Source organism: Mobula hypostoma, chromosome 1 (genome assembly GCF_963921235.1).
Source record: "Mobula hypostoma chromosome 1, sMobHyp1.1, whole genome shotgun sequence".
Taxonomy (NCBI): Eukaryota; Metazoa; Chordata; class Chondrichthyes; order Myliobatiformes; family Myliobatidae; genus Mobula; species Mobula hypostoma.
In genome coordinates this window covers 92,031,843-92,053,389 of record NC_086097.1, presented here as the reverse complement: position 1 = coordinate 92,053,389, position 21,547 = coordinate 92,031,843, and the positions used below count along the sequence as shown (strand labels likewise).

At 42.6% G+C, this 21,547-nt stretch overlaps 1 protein-coding gene across 1 annotated transcript in view; it reads right to left on the bottom strand.

Annotated features, from left to right (window-relative positions):
* itpka (inositol-trisphosphate 3-kinase A) overlaps positions 1-21,547 on the bottom strand; it is a 90,006-nt gene that overhangs the window by 21,984 nt on the left and 46,475 nt on the right. The window contains exons 2-3 of the mRNA XM_063052686.1: positions 5,866-5,965; positions 2,857-3,070 (exon numbers count right to left, since the gene is read on the bottom strand). Coding sequence (XP_062908756.1) covers positions 2,857-3,070; positions 5,866-5,965 — 314 coding nt within the window. The remainder of the gene's footprint in view (positions 1-2,856; positions 3,071-5,865; positions 5,966-21,547) is intronic.

The window sequence follows — 21,547 nt, the reverse complement described above, 5'->3', positions numbered from 1 at the left end:
GGTGGCAGGTGATGGGCGAAACTGGGATGGGGGAGAGGGTGAAGTAAACAGCTGGGAAGTTAGTGAAAGAGATAAAGAGCTGGAGAAGGGGGTAAACTGATAGGAGAGGATGGAAGGCCATGGGAAAAAGGGAAGGGGGTGGAGCACCAGAGGGAGGTGATGGGCAGGAAGAGGAGAAGGTGTGAGAGGGAAACAAGAATGGGGAATGGTGAAGGAGAAGGGGGCAATTATCAGAAGTTCAAGAAATCGATGTTCATGACATCAGGTGGGAGGCTACCCAGATGGAATATGAGGTGTTGCTCCTCCAACCTGAGTGTGGCATCATTGTGGCAGTAGAGGAGGCCAGGGACTGACATGTCAGAATGGGAATGGGAAGTGGAATTAAAATAGGCGGCCACCGAGAAATCCCACCTTTTGTGACGGACGGAGTGAAGGTACTTGACGAAGCAGTCTCCCAATCTATGTTGGGTCTCACCGATATTTAGTTTAACGCGTTTGACACAATGGGGTGAAAGGCCTGTTCGTGCTGCACTATCCTGTATTTGTAAAAGAGTGCTATGTACTGAAGTTCTTTCTTACATGTTTATTTTTTCACTCAGTTCAACAATTGTTTGGTTTAAAATGTCAACTTAATTTAGTGTTTCCTTAACTGTTCTGTAATAGGAACCTGTGGTTTGGCACTGAATGTGTTGCAGGGTCTATGATTGACACCGAGACTCTCAAGCTCAAACTGTGCAAAGAAAGAAACAGGCATTGTTCCGGTCAAAGTCAGATGGTAACCTCAGACTCAGAAGGGAATTATGGGTGCTTCTCCCCATCTAGTCGGGGATGGCGAGGGGCTAGGCAACTACTAAGCAACAGATGAGGTCATGGATCAGGGTAGACTAAATTACAAGAGGCAGGATGGCAAGTATGTGGAATGAGCTGCCAAAGGAAGTGGTTGAGGTAGATTCAGTATCAACAATTAAAAGACACTTGGACGTAGATAGGAAAGGTTTGGAAGGTTACAGGCCAAACATTGGGCAAACAGGACCAGCTTGGTCGAGAATTAGGTTGGTGTGGGCCACTTAGGCCAAAGGGTCTGTTTCTGTGGTGTAGGACTCTATAAATCTACGGGCAAGTGAATTACCGCATCTCCTGGAGCGACGACTTACATCCCTGGAGTGTGGGAAGGGAAGAGGTAAATGGGCCTGTGCTGTATTTCCTGCAGATACACGGGAAAAGTACTGTGAGAAATCTTTATTTCAATATGCAGCAACTGCAGTTTTATTTTTGTTTTTCAACGTTGAGTCTTTCATGATGAATTAACTCTGGACACTTTGACTTCCGTCTTCTACTGCGATCACCATTTTAATGCAAGGATTTCAGATGCCGATTGGCATAAGATCTCGAATGCCACTCTAGCATCATACTTTGCAGTATGGTAATTGCATCCTAAAATAAGTGAAATCAAAAATAACTCTCCTACACAAAAGGGAAACTCAACCGGATTCACACAAGCAGCTTCAACTAGATTCTTGTGGTTTTTAAGCAGTGGAGTCCTAGGGGGGAAACACAGATCCGGTGTGATAGACATCTACAGAATTGTCAGGGAGACCTTTCTTATCTCAACTTGTGAGCAGGCATTCTGTAAATGGGCCAATCAGGGAAAGAATCTTGAACCTGTAGTAGAATAAACTGAGAATGCTGGTAATCTGCTGATATGTGTGGGAAGGTCACAGATTAGAGAGACAGGTGTTTACAGAGATAGAGAGGGGCAGATGCATGCTGACTGAGAATATTACCATTGAGACATGACTGGACCAGGAGCCAATATAGGTGAGGGGGCATTGGGAAACTGGGCAAGTTAGAATATGAGCAGGAGCAGACGAGAGTTTTGGATGAGTTCATATTTGACGGGTGCAAGGACACACTGCAGGAGACAATCTTTCAATAAGCAATAACAAACACACATCTATCAACCAGCAGAAGGTATGTTTGTGAGTGAAAGGCATCACGAGTCCCTTGTCAAGAGGTAATGGCCAGAGGTCCCATTAACCTTGACTGCAACAAATAACATTTTTTGGCAATTGGTTTAATACAAATCTCACTTTTAAATCATCAAATTCATTGTTACGTTTCCTATATTGCCTCAACAGTGGCACCTCAAGTGTTACTCGTGTATTTATTTTCTTAGGAGGTTAAAGAGATTTGGCATGTCACCAAACATAATAATAAGCTTCTACAGGTGTACTGTTGAAAGAATCCTAACGAGTTGCAGCATGGTCTGGTGCGGCAAGTGGAATGCATAGAAGCTGCAAAGTGTACTGGACTCAACCCTGATACATCACATAACCATCAGCAATATCTACATGAAGTGCTGCCTACAACATCTGTCACCAGAGTTCCACCAGTGGGGCCAGGCCACCTTCTCGTAGCTACCACTGGGCAGGAGGAAGGGAGGCCAGCAGACCCGCACCACCAGGTTCAAGGACATCTATTGTGTTTCCCTTCAACCATTTGGTTCCTGAACCAACCGTTACAACCCTAATCACTTCCCCAGTACATTATTATGTCCACTTCATTCACAAAACAAGGATTTTTTTTGTTCTAATTGTGTTCTTTCTTGTAAAAAATGTGCATAATTTATGTTTAATTTATTTTTTATTTGTGACGCAGCTGCAAGTAAGTTTTTCATTGAACCTCTGACATGTACTTGTGCATATGACAATAAGCTCGACTTTTGACAATAAACTTGACGTGAAACAGCTCGGAAAGGCTTCCTGTTATTTCTGGCTCTTCTTTCCCTTTCTCTCCACTTTTCTTAAAGCAAAGGGGTTAACTCTGGGTCACCTTAAACATGAAGATCTCACATACCTTACTCCCATTTTACAGTCCATAACACACGGGCTGTCAAACTCGGCCAACAAGTCATCCAGCTGAATGTACAGCTCTTCTCCTTTTTTGATTACACCATGGTAACCTGGTACAAAAGCAGCTAACCGGTCTGCTTTTAGTTGCTCAAAGCACATCTTCTCATTTTCACTGTATTTCTTCAGGATCTTCCCATCATCCCCTGGTTTGAAACTACCTAAATGAGAAACAGAGGAAAACATTTTTTTAACATACAGGAATAACGACAAAAATGAAAGGTAATATACTCAATTACCAATGAAGATGCATCACGGTGCAAAAACTATCTAACAACTGGCCAGTGAGTTGCTGGGAGGTGATCAGGGTAAGGATCTGGATTACATTGAGTGGAGTGGAGTCCTAGACAGATTCAGGAAGGACACCCTTGAACACAAAGGAACTTTAAAGGAGTAGTTAAAAGATATCGATTGTTTGTTTATCAACAGTAAAATGATACCCTTTAGGGCCAACTTAAGTCTACACCACACTGAAGAGTGCAAGGCACAGCTTAGGAGCATCCATTACAGTCAGGAGGTTCTGCAAAGCTCAGAGCAAGATCAGTGGAGATCCAGGAAGAAGTTGGAAGGGAACGGGAGGTTCCAGGCATGTTCAAGAGGTGCTCCAGGCATGAGAAGAGTCAGGAATGTTGGTGAAGGGACGGGCAGGTTTAAAAGGTAAATCTGGACAGGATCATGAGGAGGTAGGAGAGGCTCTAGGCTTGGTTCAATGTTTAGTAGCCCTACACAAGCACTCCTCCATTCAAGGAAACTGAAGATGATTAAAATTTAACTTCCAGGCTTCTAGTTCCCAATAAGTTAATCTGAAAAGGAAGCCATCACTGCTCCCCTGCTCAGGCCCATGTCTATCTTCTTCACCTTTTCACTTGAAGCAGCTAAGATGGGAATACAGTGAGGAGGAGGTGGGACTGATGCAGAACGTGGGAACTGACCAGCTAGAAACAGTTGAAATTGAGGCCACAATCCCTGACCAATGGACAAATAGCAGCAAGCAAGTCTGGGAATTAGTTTGAAGGTTATTATCGGCTCCTTCAGAAGGTGATGTGAGCTGATGATGCTCAAATACAAGGACATGTTGTCCTTCACCCTTTGCCAAGTTGACAGTCCAGACCACAGATACCAGAGAAGACAGTAAAGAGGAAACAATGAACAGAGAGCTTAGCTCACAGAATCTGCCCACAATAGGACATCTAACAGTAAGTTAACAACGCTTCGTTCGACAACACGTGAAAAAGTGCAACAGCAACTGGAACACATATTCGCTGTCGCACAACACAATATTGTGTAAACTTCTGATCACTTAAAACATTACAGGAAGTTGATAACACCCATCCAACTGGATTTGCAAGATTATTCATGAGTTGAAATGAGCCTTACTGTTCTGAATAGCACACTCGTACTCTGGTTTGGTGGTTGTGGGTTTGAGTGTTACCTCAACAATAGGAGTACAAAATGTAATGATGAGGAGATGATGTTACCTCTGGCTGGGGTGTTTAGAACCAGTCAAAATAAGGCTTCAACCTTATTCCTCAGCACAGATTTGGAAGAAATTTCTTCAGAAGGTGGAGGTTCTTTGGAATTCTGTACCCAATAACACTGCAGGATTATAGTGTAGAAACAGCCCAAAACAGACCCTACAGTGCCGCCCCACCCCTGCAAACCTGCATTGTCCACCCATTTATGCTAATCCTATATTAATCCCCTTTTGAAAATTCTCCCCAAAACTCCACCAGATTCTACCACTTACCTACACATGACGAACAATTTGAAGTAGCCTACACATCTGTAATTGGAAGGAAACCAGAGCACGCAGAGGAAACCCATGTGGTCAGAGGGAGAACATGCACAGCAGCTGAGGTCAGGCTTGAACCCGGGTTCTCCAGCTTTGTAAGGCAGCGACTCTACCTGCTGCACCACTGAAGCATCCCAGAATCGGCTCATGTGTTTTTTCAAGACCAAGGTTGATAGGGTTTAAGTGCAGGGAAAGGTAGCTGAACAAAACAGTTAGATATGAGCTCACTGAGTGACAGAGCTAATATGAGAGGCTGAGTGGCCTCCTTTTTGTTTCTAATGTTCTTTCTTATGAATAATTAAATTTGACCTATCAGACTGCTCATTAGACTCTGAGAATAACGGCAGAGTTTTCCCAATGCTCTGGCCTACATTTGTCCCGCAAGGAAGTTATTTAAGAAATGATGTACTGGCATTGGAGAGTTCAGAGGAGGTTCACATAAATGATCCTAGGAATGACAGGGTTAATGTATGAGGAGCATTTGATGGCTCTGGCCTGGACTGGCTGGAGTTTAGAAGAATGGGAGTGGGGGTCAAAGAGGAAGCTCAATGAAACTTGCTGAATATTGAAAGGCCTAGATACAGTGGACATGGAGAGGATGTTTCCGAGAGTGGGATGGTTCCTAGGACCACAGTTCTAGAATATAAGGACATCTCTTTAGAACAGAGATGAAAAGAAATTTCTTTAGCCAAATGATGGTGAATCTGTCAATTTGTTACCACAGACAGCTCTGGAGGTCAAGACATTGGGTATGTTTAAAGCGAATGCTGATAAGTTGTTGATCAGAGAGAGAAGGCAGGATAATGAAGTTGAGAGGGAATATAAATCAGCCATGACCGACTGGCGGAGCAGACTTGATGGGCCAAACAGCCTAATTCTGTTCTTACGTCATGGTATTTTTCCCTCAAGCAATTTTACCGTGCCAAATTCTTGGCTCATTGCATCAATACTATTTGTAAGTTTGTTGCATGCAAGTTGACTATAGTCTTTTCCTTCATTCTTATATGCCACCTTTGGCTCTGATGCTCAGATGTTCAGAAGCATTATGTTAATGCAAATTCTCCCTTTCATTATTGTAAAACACAGAGATAAAAGCGAGCAACACAAAATGTCACTTGCAAATGCATGTTGCTTCAGAGATAAAGTGCCTATGAGGAGAATTACCTGCATGACCAGCCAGTTGAATCCAGCAATATTCCTTCTTGAAGGAGACTTTGAATGGTGAATAGTGCTCTTTCCTTTTAGCTTTCACCTGGGGGTTATTCTGCAACAAGACAAGAGGTCTGCAATGAAGTCCAACTACACTCATGCAATAAAGGTTTCCATGTAGGACCAGTGTCATTGTGGAGGAAACGAGAAAGAAGATCAAGGAAACAGTGTGGTGTCAGTGTCAGAGAGGGAGGGAGTAGAGGATAGAGAAAAGGATTGATCTTAGAGAGAAAAGGAGACAATAGAGAGACGAAGGTAGTGAAATGAAGAAAATAGTGTGGAGAAAGAGACGAAAGAGAAAAGACAGAAAGAGACAGAGAAAGACAGCGAGCGGGATAAAGAAGGAGAGCGTTAGAGAGAGAGAGAGATCATGAGATAGAGTGATAGAGAGAGTGATATATATAAAGAGCGAGCTTTCTATTCAACACATCTCTGTTACTGATAACATGCAAAACAATGCCTTTAACATTGCAAAGCATCCCAAGGCAGTTCACAGAATTACCATGTAAACAAAAATACAGATACTGAACCATGCCAGCAGATACAATTACAAACAGAATGGCAACTGCTCTGCATATGAGCACATGAAACTGTGGACTAGAGTTCCGCACACAGCTCAGTCTATCAGTGAAATCAGTCCATCATGGAAAACAGCCTCTCCTCCATGGATTCACTCTACACATCTCGCTGACTCAGTCAAGACCATAAGATATAAGAGCGTAATTAGGCCACTCGGCCTATAGAGTCTGCTCCGTCATTTCATCATGGCTGATCCATTTTCTCTCTCAGCCCAATCTCATGCCTTCTCCTTGTATTACTTCATGCCGTGACCAATCAAGAATCTATCAAGCTCTGCCTTAAATGTACGTAAAGACTTGGCCTCCACAGCTGCCTGTGGCAACAGATCCCACAGATTCACCACTCTGGTATCAGAATGGTAAGTAGCCAACATAATCAAACATCTCACTCACCCCAGGCAGTTTTCTCATTCTTCCTGTCATAATAAACCGCTTCAAGAGGCTAAGCACAGCACATATTAATTCTAGCTTCCCAAACTCTTTACCCTTACTGGCTTTTCACCTGGAACCTACCAGCCTTCTCCTTCCCACCCTCCCCCCACCTTCTTTACAGGGCCTCTGCCCCTTCCCTCTTCAGTCCTGACGAAGGGTTCCAGCCCAAATTGTTGACTCATCGTTTCCACAGATGCTGCCCGACCTGCTGAGTTCCTCCAGCGTGTTGTGAGTGTTGCTTGACCCCAGCATCTGCTGAGTATTTTGTGTTTACAATTTGCTACTCCGCTGCGAAGTCTCTTCGAGGTATGTCTACCCTGAAGAAGTTTAAATCTTTCCTTCGACGGGAGTTCAGTGAGACCCTTTCTCACTGCTCCCCCTCTGTGATCTTCGCCTCTCTCCGACTCTTCGACCAGATCCTCACCCAGACCTGCTACCACAGCCACGTCTCCTTCCTGGGAACGTATATCCCTATGTCACTCTGCCCCCTCCCCCAGCTGCCTATCACCTCAGTCATGGTTCCGCCTCCTTCTACTACCCATTGTATCTTCCCCTCTTCCTTCTTCACCTTTCCTGCCTATCACCTCCCTGCTTGGACAGTAAAGACACCTAAGTTAGACTATTGTTTATTGACTACTGCTCTGCCTTAATTCCAAGAAAACTCAGCACGAAACTCTGATACCTGGCTGAAGACAACTGCCACTGCACTAGGTCCTTGACTTCTTGACCAACAGACTACAATCAGTAAACTTAGGCAGCAATACCTCTACCATGATTATTCTAAACCCCAATGCCCCATAGGTTACATTCTCAGCCCACTGCTCTACTCCCTGTACACTCACAACTGCATGGCCAGATTCTGCTCTAAATCCATCTACAAGTTTGCAGATAATATCACGGTAGTGGGCCGTATCTCAAATAATAATGGACTGGAGTACAGGAAGAAGATGACAAAAACCTTTCCCTCAGTATTAGCAACATAAGAGCTGGTCATTGATTTCAGAAAGGGGAGTGGTGCCCATGTTCCTGTTTGCATCAAAGGTACTGAGATTAAAATGGTTGAGACCTTCGCCAACAGCCTGTCTTGGTCCAACTACCGTATGTAGACATCATGGCCAAGAAATCTCACCACCTCAGTGCCATGATCAAGAAAACTCACTGATGCCTCTACTTTCTCAGAAATTTGGTATGAACCCATTGACCCTTACCAAAGTTCTTTTCTTTCTTTTTAAATCTTTTTATTAATTTTTCCAAAATTATAAACAAAATAACAATGTTGATACAAAGAGATTGGAATAATCTTATTGTTAATAAACATATACAAAAAAGATTTCAGATAACACAGGTATAATAGACTTCCAAACTCATGATGTATTTAATCATAGAGAAAAAATAAATAAAAAGAAAAAAAATACTAAGAAAAACACCCCTAAAAAAAGAAAAAAAAGAACTAAATACTAAACCCAAAAAAGCAAACGGAACAAAACAGGGCTAGACCAATACCTTAAATCAAACACGTCCAGTAATGTCGTCAACTCCGCTCCTCTATTCATATATTTTAAGTTAATAAGAAGGATTCGGAAAGGTCAAATTACATCATGTGAAAATGTTGAATAAACAATTTCCAAGTTTCTTCAAATTTAACCGAAGGATCAAAAATATCACTTCTAATTTTTTCTAAATTTAAACATAATATAGTTTGGGAAAACCATTGAAATGTAGTAGGAGGATTGGTCTCCTTCCAGTTCAATAGAATAGATCTTCTGGCCATTAAAGTAACAAATGCAATCATCCGACAGGCTGAAGAAGACAAAGATCTATGTTCTACCATTGGCAATCCAAAAATTGCCGTAATAGGATGGGGTTGTAAGTCAAAACATAGAACTGTTGAGATAATATCAAAAATAGCTTTCCAATATTTTTCCAAAAGAGGACAAGACCAAAACATATGAGTTAACCAAAGTTCAAAGTAAAGTTATTATCCAAGTACATATATCTCAACATATACAACCCTGAGCTTTATTTTCTTGCAGGCATTCACAGTAAATTTAAAGAAACACAACAGAATCAATGAAATACTGTACACAGCAGAGATGGACAAACAACCAGTGTGCAAAAGACAACAAACTGTGCAACTACAAAAGAAAAAAATAATAATAACCATAAATAAGTAAGCAATAAATATTGAGAACATGAGTTGTAGAGCCCTTAAAAGTGTGTCCATGGGTTGTGGAATCAGTTCAGTTTTGGGGTGATTGGAATTGTCCCCTCTAGTTCAAGAGCCTGATGGCTGAGAGGTAACAACTGTTCCTGAACCTGTTGATATGAGTCCTGAGGCTCTTGGACCTTCTTCCTGATGGTAGCAGTGAGAAGAGAGCAAGACCTGGCTGGTGGGGATCCCTGACGATGGATGCTGCTACTTTAGAAATCACAGGTTAATACTGGGAAAATAATGTGTCAATTACAATTAATGCAGTCAGCTTTTGCCTGTGTGTGTCACTGAGTGCAGTTTTTGGGAGCTGCAACCAAGAAACTTCAAAGGCAAATGGGATCTCAGCCTTTAAACTGGTCCAGAAATTGATACTGAAGTCAAAGAGTCTGCTCGCTCTCTTCCCAATGCCACCTGAGCCTCAGTCATTTTGTTTTTCTGCAATAACTTCCTCCAGACATTTTAAATGCAAATATTGCGGTACCTCAGTCACCATGCTCTACAAATGTCACTCCATTCAAAACAGGAACTTGCTGCGTGGTTGTTTCAGAATAATGTGCTGTTAACTGCAACAACAGCTTGCAATTGGCGACACAGATTGGTTCAACTCAGCCCAGAGAACTTTATGGCACTGGACTCAGGAATGATGGCAATCTTCCACTGAATCTAATCAGTTAATCAGTGGTTTTGCAGCCTTGCAGCGTACTATGCTTACGCTGCTAAAACCATATACAACTTTAATAAATATCTCATGCCCTACTGAATGTAGAGCACCACAAATGTCGACATAGAAGAAGGAGATGTGAACTTTGTCCTGCTTGTACAAATCCCAGGCCTTGGCCTCTTGCCCAATTGGTGCTTTTTCCTCTTGCTCCTTCTTGAGCACCGTTAAAAAATCTTCCTTTTCAACCACCCCTGAAGTGAACTCTGTGAATAAAGAAGAGTTTCCATCCATCGCATCTAGGATGGCACGGCAGTGTAGTGGTCAGCACAATGCCTTTACAGTACAGGCAACTCCGGTTCAATTCCCATTGCTGCCTGTCTGGAATTTGTACAGTCTCCCTGTGACTGCATGGGTTTCCTCCGGGTGCTCCGGTTTCCTCCCAGAAGACGTACCAGTTGGCAGGTTAATTGGTCATTATACATTGTCCCGTGATTAGGCTAGGGTTAAATTGGGAATTACTGGGCAGCCCGGCTTGAAAGGGCAGAAGGGCCTACTCCATGCTTCATCTCAATAAATAAAGAAATATCTTCAATTGAGGGTTGGGATACGGAAAGGAACAGGACAGGGTCAGGTGTGGGCACTGTGCTTGGAAACAGGGTGTGTGAGCATCAATTGCCCAGTAATGGAGCTGAGTGTGCAAGCATCAAGTGCCTGGGGAGAGAGCCATGTATGTGGTTAGAGTTCTTGGAAACAGGGCTGGGTGGTGTAACTGGAGTACTGTGCGGAATGGCTGGGCTGCGGGACAGGATCCAGGGCCCGGCTGGGAAGACAAGCTGGTGGGCAGGTAAAACAAGGCCAGGAATGTAGACAGGTATGGGGCTGTTAGCAGGAGAGTGTTTGCGATGGGAAGCTGCAGGCCAAGGTGGGGTCTGGGTTAGGGACCAGGTACTGGTTACAACTGAGCTGGGGAGCCAGACTGTGACAGGGGTTGGGAATCAGGTCCCAAGGCCACGACTGGGATCAAGAACTGGAATGTGGCTGGAATAGTGGGAATCATTTCTCCTAGAGAATCCATGTGATTTTGTTTAAGAAGTGCCCAGGAGCATAATTCCTAGCTTCTGACAACTGATATAGTCCAGTACCCAACAGAACTCTGCCATTTTCATCTTCCCCTTTAAATTTTCTTGTGCTTGCCTGCATACCTGTTAATCTCTACATTTGACTTTTATAATCCGTTCCTTTCTCTTTGTAGTTCACGCTTTTCCCTCGCCATCATTTCCTTGGCCAAGTTTCACATATTTGCAAAAGCCTCTTTATTCTTCAGAACTGCTGTTACTTGCCAGGGCTATTAACATCCTGTGTCCACCATTTTGCACTGTGTGTGTCCTGTGGGATTTGATTCCAACGTAATGCATACTTGTTAGAAAGTAAGAACTATGTGTTAAAATGATTGCTTAATGTGTATTCTGGTTAACAGGAAATGAAATAGGGAGCATGTGAAAGGGAGAGGGAGCGAGGGAAAGTAAGAAAGGAATATAGAGCAAGAGAGAGAGAGATAGGGAGATAAAGCAAAAGAAACAGACTCGGAAAATATAGTGGTGACTGACAGGTGGTGGAGAGCTGAGAGAAAGATAAAGCAGAGCGAAATGAGGGAGGACAGAAGAGAAACGTAGTCAGGTAGAGAAATACCAAGAAAGACTTAAAAGGGGTTGTGAGATGCCATTTTTTTCACATAAGAGAGTGGTGAGCCCATGGGATGAGCTGCCAGAGGAGGAGAAACAATTACAAGAGAGATAAAGAGGAAGTGAGGTAAAGGACACAGAAGGTAGTGAATGGATTATGATAGAGTGTGGTGTGCAAACGAAGATAATGTGTGTATGACTGAAGTTCATGCTCACAGAAAGTGCAGCTGAGCATGAAGGATAAGAAATGGAAAGCTAGGAAGCAAAACAGTAAGAGTTGAAAACAGAACAAGAGGAAGTGAGAGAAGGGAAAAGAGTAGGAGAGAAAATTAATTCAAAAAAAGGGGATGAGGGGGATAAAGGGAGAGAGAGGACAAGCCTGAATTACTGAGAGTGATGGGGGAATGAGAAAGTGAGACAGAGAAGGAGAAAGACATGAGAAAGGGAGAATGATTCAGATAGGGATTAGAGTCAGAAAGACAGCAAGGAGAATTACAGTGAGAGATACAGATGACAGGAAAATCAATGTACCAAGGAAGGTGGGAATGGAACTGTATAGAAAGACAGAATTACAGGCAAAGGATCAACTGAGAGAAAGAGGATTGGGGTATAAAATCAGTGTGACATGTGGAAGCAGAGAAGCAGAAAAGATTAAGAACAAGCAATGAGGAAGGGAAGGGAATGAAAATTAAAGCGTAGAGGAAAATAGAAAAGGGGAGGGTGAGAAACCAGGTCATTGCAGGGTAGGAAGTCATGTGACTCCCAAATTTAAGTAATTTACCAATGTGGACCTACTTGATACATATTCCCAGAACCAAGATCAGCAAAAATGACTTCCTCATTATTGAAACATAAAGGTCAAGTAAGTCCTTTTGAACGCATCTCAGGACCTGCACCCCCTCTTTTAACCCTTGTTATTGCTATCCCAGTCTCTATTTGAATAGCAAGATCCCCTTATCACCATGACTTTTGCACATTCTGACAATTTCCCTGTTCTTGTTCTGAATACCAGGAAGCCACTTATCATCACATGAGCCTTCACGATAGACTCCGCAAATATGGGAACCTAAAATCTTCACAGTAAATTCCCATAGATATTCAGGCAGTGCTCCATTTATTAAGTACTGTACTGAACGGCAACCACACAGTGTGTAGCAGTGACCTTTCTGTTATGTAATATATCAATATATCAAGGTCAAAAATGACTCACTTCCACTCCAATTCTGCCGACTTCCAGGTGAGTGATGAGTTCCGTATGGGACTGACAGACTCTCCTACAGCTGTGACAGGAGGTACTTAACATAGTTTGAGAAGTGATGTAATACTTCCATTAACAGCATTGGGCTTCTGTGGGCTCCAGAGTTGAAGTTCCCAATGCACCTTCTCTTTTTTTGGGTGGAATTGATGGGAGGCCTGGAAAAGATCCTTAAATCTAGTGGACTAGAACGTATAAGCAAGGATGTACTGTGGAGGCTTTATAAGGTGTTGGTCAGACTGCGTCTGGAATATTGTCAGCGATTTTGGGCCCCATTGTCCAAGGTAAGACATTGTCTGGTTCTAGGGAGGGTCCACAGGAGGACCACAAGAATGAAGGACTCATCTTATGAGGAGCATTTGAAGTCTCTGGGTCTGTACTTGATGAACTTCAGATGGATAAGGGCTGATCTGATTGCAACCCACTGGATACTGAAAGGCTTGGATAGAGTGGACGTGTAGATGTCTACATTAGAGGGAGAGTTTAAGATCTGAGCGTACAGACTCAGAATCCTTTTAAAACTGACTTGAGGGGTAATTTCTTCTGACAGCGTGGCGAGTCTGTGGATTTCATTGCCACAGAGGGCTGCGGAAGTCAAATCACTGGGTACATTAAAGGTAGAGATAGGTATTTGATTGGTAAAGGGAGGGGTAAAAGTCATAGAAGAAGATAGGATAATGGGGTTAAAAATAATCAGCTACAATTGAATGGTGGAGCGCACTTGATGGACCAAATGGTCTAATTCTGCTCCTATATTTTATGAACATATAGTCTTAAGAATCCTTTCCTCTGTCGGCCTATAACCTCTTGCCTTGGAAGAACTCCAAGCAGTAATCTGTGCAGGAGTCTGGCGTCTGGGGTGTAAACCAGGGGGCTTGAAAGTTAGAAATGACTGGGTGCCGATTCTCAATGCTGAGAATGCTGAGTGAGCAGAGTGGAGGGCCACTCGGTCCCCTATCCTACCAATGGATTTGAAACATTCTGTGGAGGAATCACTGGCGGTGTCTCTCTGCACTTCTACGAGATACCTGCGGTAGGTATGAGGATAACAGGTCTTAATCAAAGTGTTTCCACCAACCTGCCTTTGTTGCACACTACCCGCTAACAACAAATGTTTAGAGAGTCGTAGATTAATGCAGCATAGAAACACGCCCTTCAGCCCAACTGGTCCAAGTTGACCACAGCACCTTCCCTGCTAGTCCCAGTTGCTCCGAACCAGCCCATAACACTCCAAACCCTTCTCTTCCATGTACCTACGAAGTGCCTCTTAAATGTTGCAATTGTACTCATCTTAACCACTTTTTCTGGCAGTTCATTCCAAGCCCTCACTACCCACAAAAGAAGTTTATAATAAACCCCAGAACATCTTCCTACATCTCAATGAAGGCAATCATCCACAGATAAAATTCATCCTTACCTTCAGTGTGCCAGAGTAGACTTTGATCATTTTAGAAAAATAAAAACCTGAAATCCAGCATATAGGGTCCACTGGGCAGCAGTGAGCTCTGCTCTCTGACCTGCTGCCTAGACTAAGGCTTCCTCAAACAATTGCAATACTGCTGAATAAACAACAACTCTAGTCTTGCTTAGTTAAGCAACTCCAGCAGAATCAGAATCAGAATTCTGGTTAATAATATGTCATGACATTTGTTGTTTTGTGGGAACAGTACATTGCAATACATATTAATAATTACAATAAGTATATATTTAAAAATTAAATTAAATAAGTAGTACAAAATGAGAGCAAAAAAAAAGTGAGGTAGTGTTCTTGGGTTCATTGTCCATTCAGAAATCCGATGGCATAGCAATCACAATGTTAGTGACTCTCATGCCAATGAATTAACAAAACGGGGACAGAGGAAACCACAGACGCTGGAATCTGGAGCCAAAAACAACCTGCTAGAGGAGCTCAGCAGGTCAAGCAGCCTCTGTGGAGCCAAAGGAATCATCAGCATTTTGTGTCAAAACCTTACATCAAGACATTTGCCCTACCAGTACCTTTCTTCAGGTAGAATTTGTGTGGGCAATCCTTTCAGAGGATTTGACAGGAGTACATGGAAATCATTGTTTCTTTTCCCATTACTCCTGGATAGACATATGCATGCAAAAAAAAGAATCTTAATTACAATCCTAAAGCATTTAAATTTTACTGTGCTGGATAATCTAAATGATAAATAATTACAGAATAAGCAATCCCTGCCCTACAACTGAACACCAACTCCAAACAATTTTACACAATAAACAATCCACAACATATTTCAGAATATAGGTTCAGGGTCCAAATCCATATAGATACGTTTATTGTCATCACTTTGAATCAGCACGATCTCTATATACTTTTTTCAATAAAAAACTAATCTTTCCTTTCTGGATTAATAGCCACTGTAACACAAAAAATCCTTTTTGAACTGAATACACAAATCCCTACAGCAAACCATCCTTATCTTCCACACTTAATAGAGAAAGCTAGAAATACACAACAAATCAGGCAACATGTGCTCAGTGGCCATTTTACCTAATAAAATGGCCACTAAGTATATGTTTGTGGTCTTCTGCTGCTGTACCCATTCATTTCAAGGTTCCACGTGTCGTGCACCGACAGATGCTTTTCTGCACACCACTGTTGTAATTACTGTGCTTATCTGAGTTACTGTCACATTCCTGTCAGCTTGAATCAGTCTGGCTATTCTCCTCGGACCTCTCTCATCAACAAGGCATTTACACCCACTAAACGTTTGTTGTTTCTCACACCATTCTCTGTAAACTCTAGAGACTTATGTGTGAAAATCCCAGGAGACCAGCAGTTTCTGAGATACTCAAACCACCCTGTCTGGCACCAACAATCATTCCATGGTCAAAGTCGCTTAGATCACATTTCTTCCCCATTCTGATGTTCAGTCTGAACAATAACCAAACCTCGTGACCATGTCTGCATGCTTTTATGCATTGTGTCTGTCATGGTCCGGTCCGTGAAGCCTGCGTTCCGGTTCACAGTCCAGTCCATGGACTCCAGACTCCAGGTCTTCCGGTTGTCCCTTGTTTCAGTTGGGTTTAATCATAGGCACCTGATGCTCGTCCTGAGGCTGGGAACATAGGTGGACCTGGGTTCGAGTGTGGTTGCTTCTGGATGCCAACGGCCGTAAAACAAGATACAGTGTGGTTGCTGATTAGATCAGTTATAGATTATGGTTGTATTGCTTATGGTTCCACTGTTACGGCAGTGCTTGGAAAACTAGACACTGTGCGGTCCAAAGTACTTAGACTCTGTTGTGGAGCTTTTAGAACAAACATCAGTCCCGGCATTATGTGTGGAGATGGGAGAAGTGCCTCTACATTTAAGACAAGTTCAGTTGGGCCTGTAGTATTGGGCAAAACTAAATGGATTCAATCACACCTGTCCACCAAAGTGTCTTTTGTAGGGGAAGTCGGAGCGCCAAAGTAAAATTAAAAGATACCCATTTTTATATTTGGTTAATAACTGGGCTGTGAAATTGGAACTGACTGAGGAAGACATAGCTGACCAAATTTGCTTGCCACCCATCCCTTTTTGGCTCTTTCCAGAACCAGAAGTAGACCTATTCCTCCCTTTTCAGCTTCAAGGAAGCAGTGCAATTTCATCAGCGTTGATCACAAATGAATATTTAAATAATAATTTGGGATCTTATCTGAAGATTTTTACTGATGGCTCAGTGGACCCAGCGAGCAGTTGGGCAGGATTTGGGATGTATGCATCTCAACTTGGAATTAAGATTAGTCACTGGGTTTCAGATGGTGTTTCTGTCTTAGCAACAGAATTATTAGCAATCCTCTGGGCCTTATGGTGGATAGAAGACTCTCGACCACGTAGGGTTATCATCTGTTCGGATTCTGCTGCTGCCTTAGAGGCTATAAAAGGGAATAAATCAAAAGCTCGTCCTAACATAGTTATTGAGATTCTCTTAGTGTTGTTTAGAGTAGGGAAGATGGGTTGTGCAGCTAGATTTTCATGGATACCTGGGCATGCTGGAATGGAGGGAAATGAAATTGTGGATGGCATTGCAAAGTCTTCCTTACAGAGCAGGCAAGTAGAAATTAGAGTTCCCCTAGGCAGAGCAGAATTGAGAAGTAGGATTAAAAAGGGTATAGAGAACAAGTGGCAGGAGGATTGGAAAAATGAATTAAGGGGCAGGGATTATTTTTCTAGTCACCCACTAGTTAAAAAGGTCTTGTGGTGTCCAGGAATTTTCTGCATTGTATCAGATTTTACGGATATATAGTACTTTGCATTCAAATTAACTAAATACGGAGCAGCAAAATAAACAGCTCCAGACAATTTCACAGGAGGGAAAGTTTATCATACTTAATGATTGCAAACATCCAACCTATGTACACCTGCACATATGAAGAAGTGCCCACAATATTATTAAATTCAGAGTCCCACATACGTACATATGTGGGTTCCTACAAGGGGCAGAACTTGTTTTTTTCTCTCCCACTCTCTCCCCCCCCTCTTTTTTTTTGATTTTATGTGCTTTTTGCATTATTCACAATAACACTATGCAGTTATGGTTAGCATTTGAAGTGATTTTTCATAAGTTTATGACTTGTAAGTAGAATCAATTGTTGGGCTTCTGTGAAAATAGAACCCATTCATTGCCCAGGGACGACCTGTGGTTCCAACAGAATTCCAAAATGGGGCCAGCAACAAAAGCACATCAATGGGACACACAAATGAGATACCCTGTCCGTGCAGGTGCTGAGGATGAGGTGGAATACTTGACGGGAGGAGTTCAGAGAAAGTTTACTCAACTAATATGTGAAATAGGTGAATTTTCTTATGAAGAAGAGCTGGGCAGGCTAGCTTAGAATAGAGAAAGACAGTTTAGAATCAGAATCTGGTTTATTATCTCTGACATAGGTTGTGAAAGCTGTTTCTACAATATTGAGCATGGGTCTTCAGGCTCCCAGATAGAAATAACAGGAAGCAGCCATGTCCCAGATGGCGGGGCGGGGGGGGGGGGGACCTCAATGATCAAAGCCACCTTCTTCAGGCACTGCCCCTTGAAGATGTGTTCAATGGTGGGGAAGATTGTGCCCTGATGGAGCTGGCAGAGAACACAACCTTCGGCAGCCTCGTTCGACCCTCCATACCGGGCCTGTGTTGGAGCTAGTCAGGATGCTCTCCACAGTAGAAATTTGGAAATAGTGTCTTTGGTGACACACCAAATCTCCTCAAACTCCTAACAAAGTATTGCCACTGGAGTGCCTTCCTGGTGATTGCATTAATGTGTTGGGTCCAGGACAGGTCCTCTTACGATGTTGATGCCAGGAAGTTGAAGCTGCTCAAGTTTTCCGCTGCTGACTCCTCAAAGAAGATTGCTGTGTGTTCTCTTGTCTTCCCCTTCCTGAAGACAACTATCAACTCCTTTAAATTTAAATTATTCAAAGGCAACATTAATTACTCAAGGGTTAGCTGTTGATTAATGTCATGTTCTTGCTATTTTACAAATGTGGAATGACAGGCTGGATTGCGTGCTTCTGTACACTGCCAGGGGACTGTACCATTGGTTGCTGGACATTGTCGCCCAGGGTCTTGGACCATATATATGATTTTTTTCCAAGTCAATATGCTTCTTTGCTCACTATTTTGAATTATGTTACTCGCTATTTTTGATTGCTTGCTATTTTGAATGTTTTTCACCTTGGCCCCAGAGGAACGCTGTCTCAATCAGCTGTATCTATGTATGGTTAGAATGATAATTAAACTTGATTTCATTTCATAGTCTTCTGAGAGGCATCTCATTGGGAAATTTTTTCTTGACCTCAATACTTTTCAAGGTCTCCACACCAAATGGACAGATATTAGGCATGGCTGCGTTAACAGGCGCACATTTTGTTACATAGTGTCAGTGGGAGAGTGGGCAAAGGGTCCTTAGAAAAGCTCCAGCTAGTGGAGAAAGGAGAGAAAAAGGGACAAGTCCAACACTGGGTACTCAGGGAGCAGGACTTTTAGCTGACCCTCAACACAATGTACAGTATGAACCCACTGAGTTCTCTAATTTCAAGTAAACTGGTCTCTTTGTCCATGTTCTACCTCCTCCTGATCTATTCAGTTCTACCTACACTCATCCCATCAGCCGCACAATCCTACCACCAGTTCTGGGTCATCCCCTCTGTTTCTGCGCTCTCCACAGATGCAGACCAACATGCCTGGCTTATCCGGCATTTTACCTTACTTCAGATTTACGACTGCTTTGTTCAGTCCCTTTGAACTCCAGTGTTGCTTTATGTTTCCTTTCACTGTTCCCCTCCTCCAGGCGGCTTAGATGCCATTAACGATTCTCTGCCACTCACTATTAGCCAACACCAGTGTCGTCTTTTTTTTTCTTAGTCTCACTCTGTCACAGACACTCCCTTTGTTTTCATCCCCTTTCCTGCAGTTTTAAACACGTCTGTGTTTTAACTCTTAATTTAATCTAATTTAGAGATACAACAAGGATCAGGCCCTTCTGGCCCAACGAGACTGCGTCACCCAATTATATCTCTGTGATCATAAGACCGTAAGATATAGAAGTAGGCCATTCGATCAATTAACCTACTGACCCGTCTTAGAGGGAGGAAACCAAAGCACCTAGAGGAAACCCACACAGCCGCTGGGACAACAGGCAAACTCCTGACGGACACTGGCGGAATTTGAAGCCAGGTCGCTGGTGTCGTAATAGTGTTATGCTACCACGCTGCCCTTCGTACAGTAGTTCTGACCGAATAGTGATCAACCTGGAGCATTAACTCTAAACACTAATGGTAAACATTCTCTCTCCGCAGCATTTTTAGTTCTTAATTCCCAATTTGCACCATTTGCAGTTCTTTTTCTCCCCATTCAAGTAACAAAGTGATCAGCTATGACTTCTTATAGGCAGCAGGGAAACGATTAGATCTTTGTAACAATTGGGAAATAAGTGAGGACCCTTCATCAGGACTAACTGAAAGAAGAGATAGTAAGAGGGTCTCGGCCGGAAACGTCAACTGTACCTCTTCCTATAGATGCTGCCTGGCCTGCTGTGTTCACCAGCATCTTGTGTGTGTGTTGATATAATTACATCACACCACTCTGTTTATACTTGAAAGATGTTTCCTGAAATTCTGAAAATCAAGTGCATCATCATACGCACAAGTATGGAGAGGTACAGGTATAATGAAACGCTTGTCACAACATGCACATACATAGGGAAAGACACCACACAGAATAAATCATTATCCATGCATTATACATAGGTTACACGAAAGATAAATAAAAAAAGATAAAGATTAGCTTTATTTGTCACTTTTACATTGAAACAAATAGTGGAATTCATCATTCACATCAAATCAAATCGGCAAGGGGCTTCCAGCATGCTCACAGCTTACTAACCCTGACCCGAACTGTAGGTCTTTATGCGGGAGGAGAACGGTGTGCCAGGAGAAAACCCGTCCGTAAGGGCACCGGGAGAATGACAGCAGCAGAAGGAACTGAATCCTGATCGATGGTCACAAATGATGCAAAGCAATTCTGCTAGTCACTATGTTACTGTGATGACAGTGATGAGAGAAAGGAAAGGACTGTGTAGAAACAAGAACTTAGGCCAAAAAAAACATACAGACACAATCAACTATAAATCCTTAGCAGTGCAAGTATATAGTGTTATATTGGTGATGTAGAGGTTTAGAGTCGGTTCAAAAACTTGGTGGTTACCGATACATAACCTTAAAGAAAATATGTTGAAAGAAAGCAAAATTATAATCACGGCATATACAGAATTCCACAAGAACAAATAATAGGAATCAGAGGGGCAAAGGGAAAGTTCACTGGATGTCCTGTCATAATAATGGAAGATAGTGAGTGACAACTGTTGATCTCATTAAATCACGGGGCTACGGAAAAAGAATGCAAAACTATTCTAAAACTAAATGTGTCATAATTGAGAAGGGATGCCAACTTTTCAGAACAGTATGCACCCCAGAATGGATGCAAACCCTGAACTGTCACAGCTACTGCAAAGCTGGAAACATCAGGGGCAAGAAAGGAGTTGAATTCTTTAATTCCTCATATGTCAGAATAGACAACAAACTTAAAACAGCTACTGAAAGGAGCAGCTGATTACTAATGGTTATGATGCAGTGAGGAAAATTTTAACAAGCTTGTCGTTAAACAAAAGGGGAAAATGAAGCCATTTTGCATCTCTAGTAGAAAATACGCACGTAATAGTGTTTGCATTGAAAGCATGCATGTCGGCAAAAACAAGATACATCAACAGTGAGAATTTCCCCGAGTGTCTGCATGGGAAGCAAAGCTAATCACTGACCCCGACATCCCTAGAATAAGTCCATAAGAAATGCACAGGTATTGGAAAGGTTACTGGAGAGGATTCTGCGGGACGGGACAGCACTTGGAAAGCAAGGAACAGATTAGGGATCAACATCATTCTGTGCGTGGGGAGTTGTGTCTCGCAAATTTGATTGAGTTTTTTTGAAGAGGTAATCAAGAGGATTGGTAAGGGCAGATCAGGAGGGATTGCTTATGACTTTAGCAAGACCTTTGACAAGGTCTCACATGGTAGCTTAGATCACATGGGAGCTGAGGTAAGCTGACCAACTGGATACAAAACTTCTTTGGTGATAGGAGGCAGAGGGTGGTAGTGAGTTCTCTATTGATTATTATATATATATATGATTTGGATGAGAATGTAGGAGGCATGATTAGTAAGTCTGCAGATGACACGATAACTATTGGTGTAGTGGTCAATGAATAAGGATGCCTAAGGTTACAGCAAGATCTAGAGTAGGCAAAAGGACGGGAGG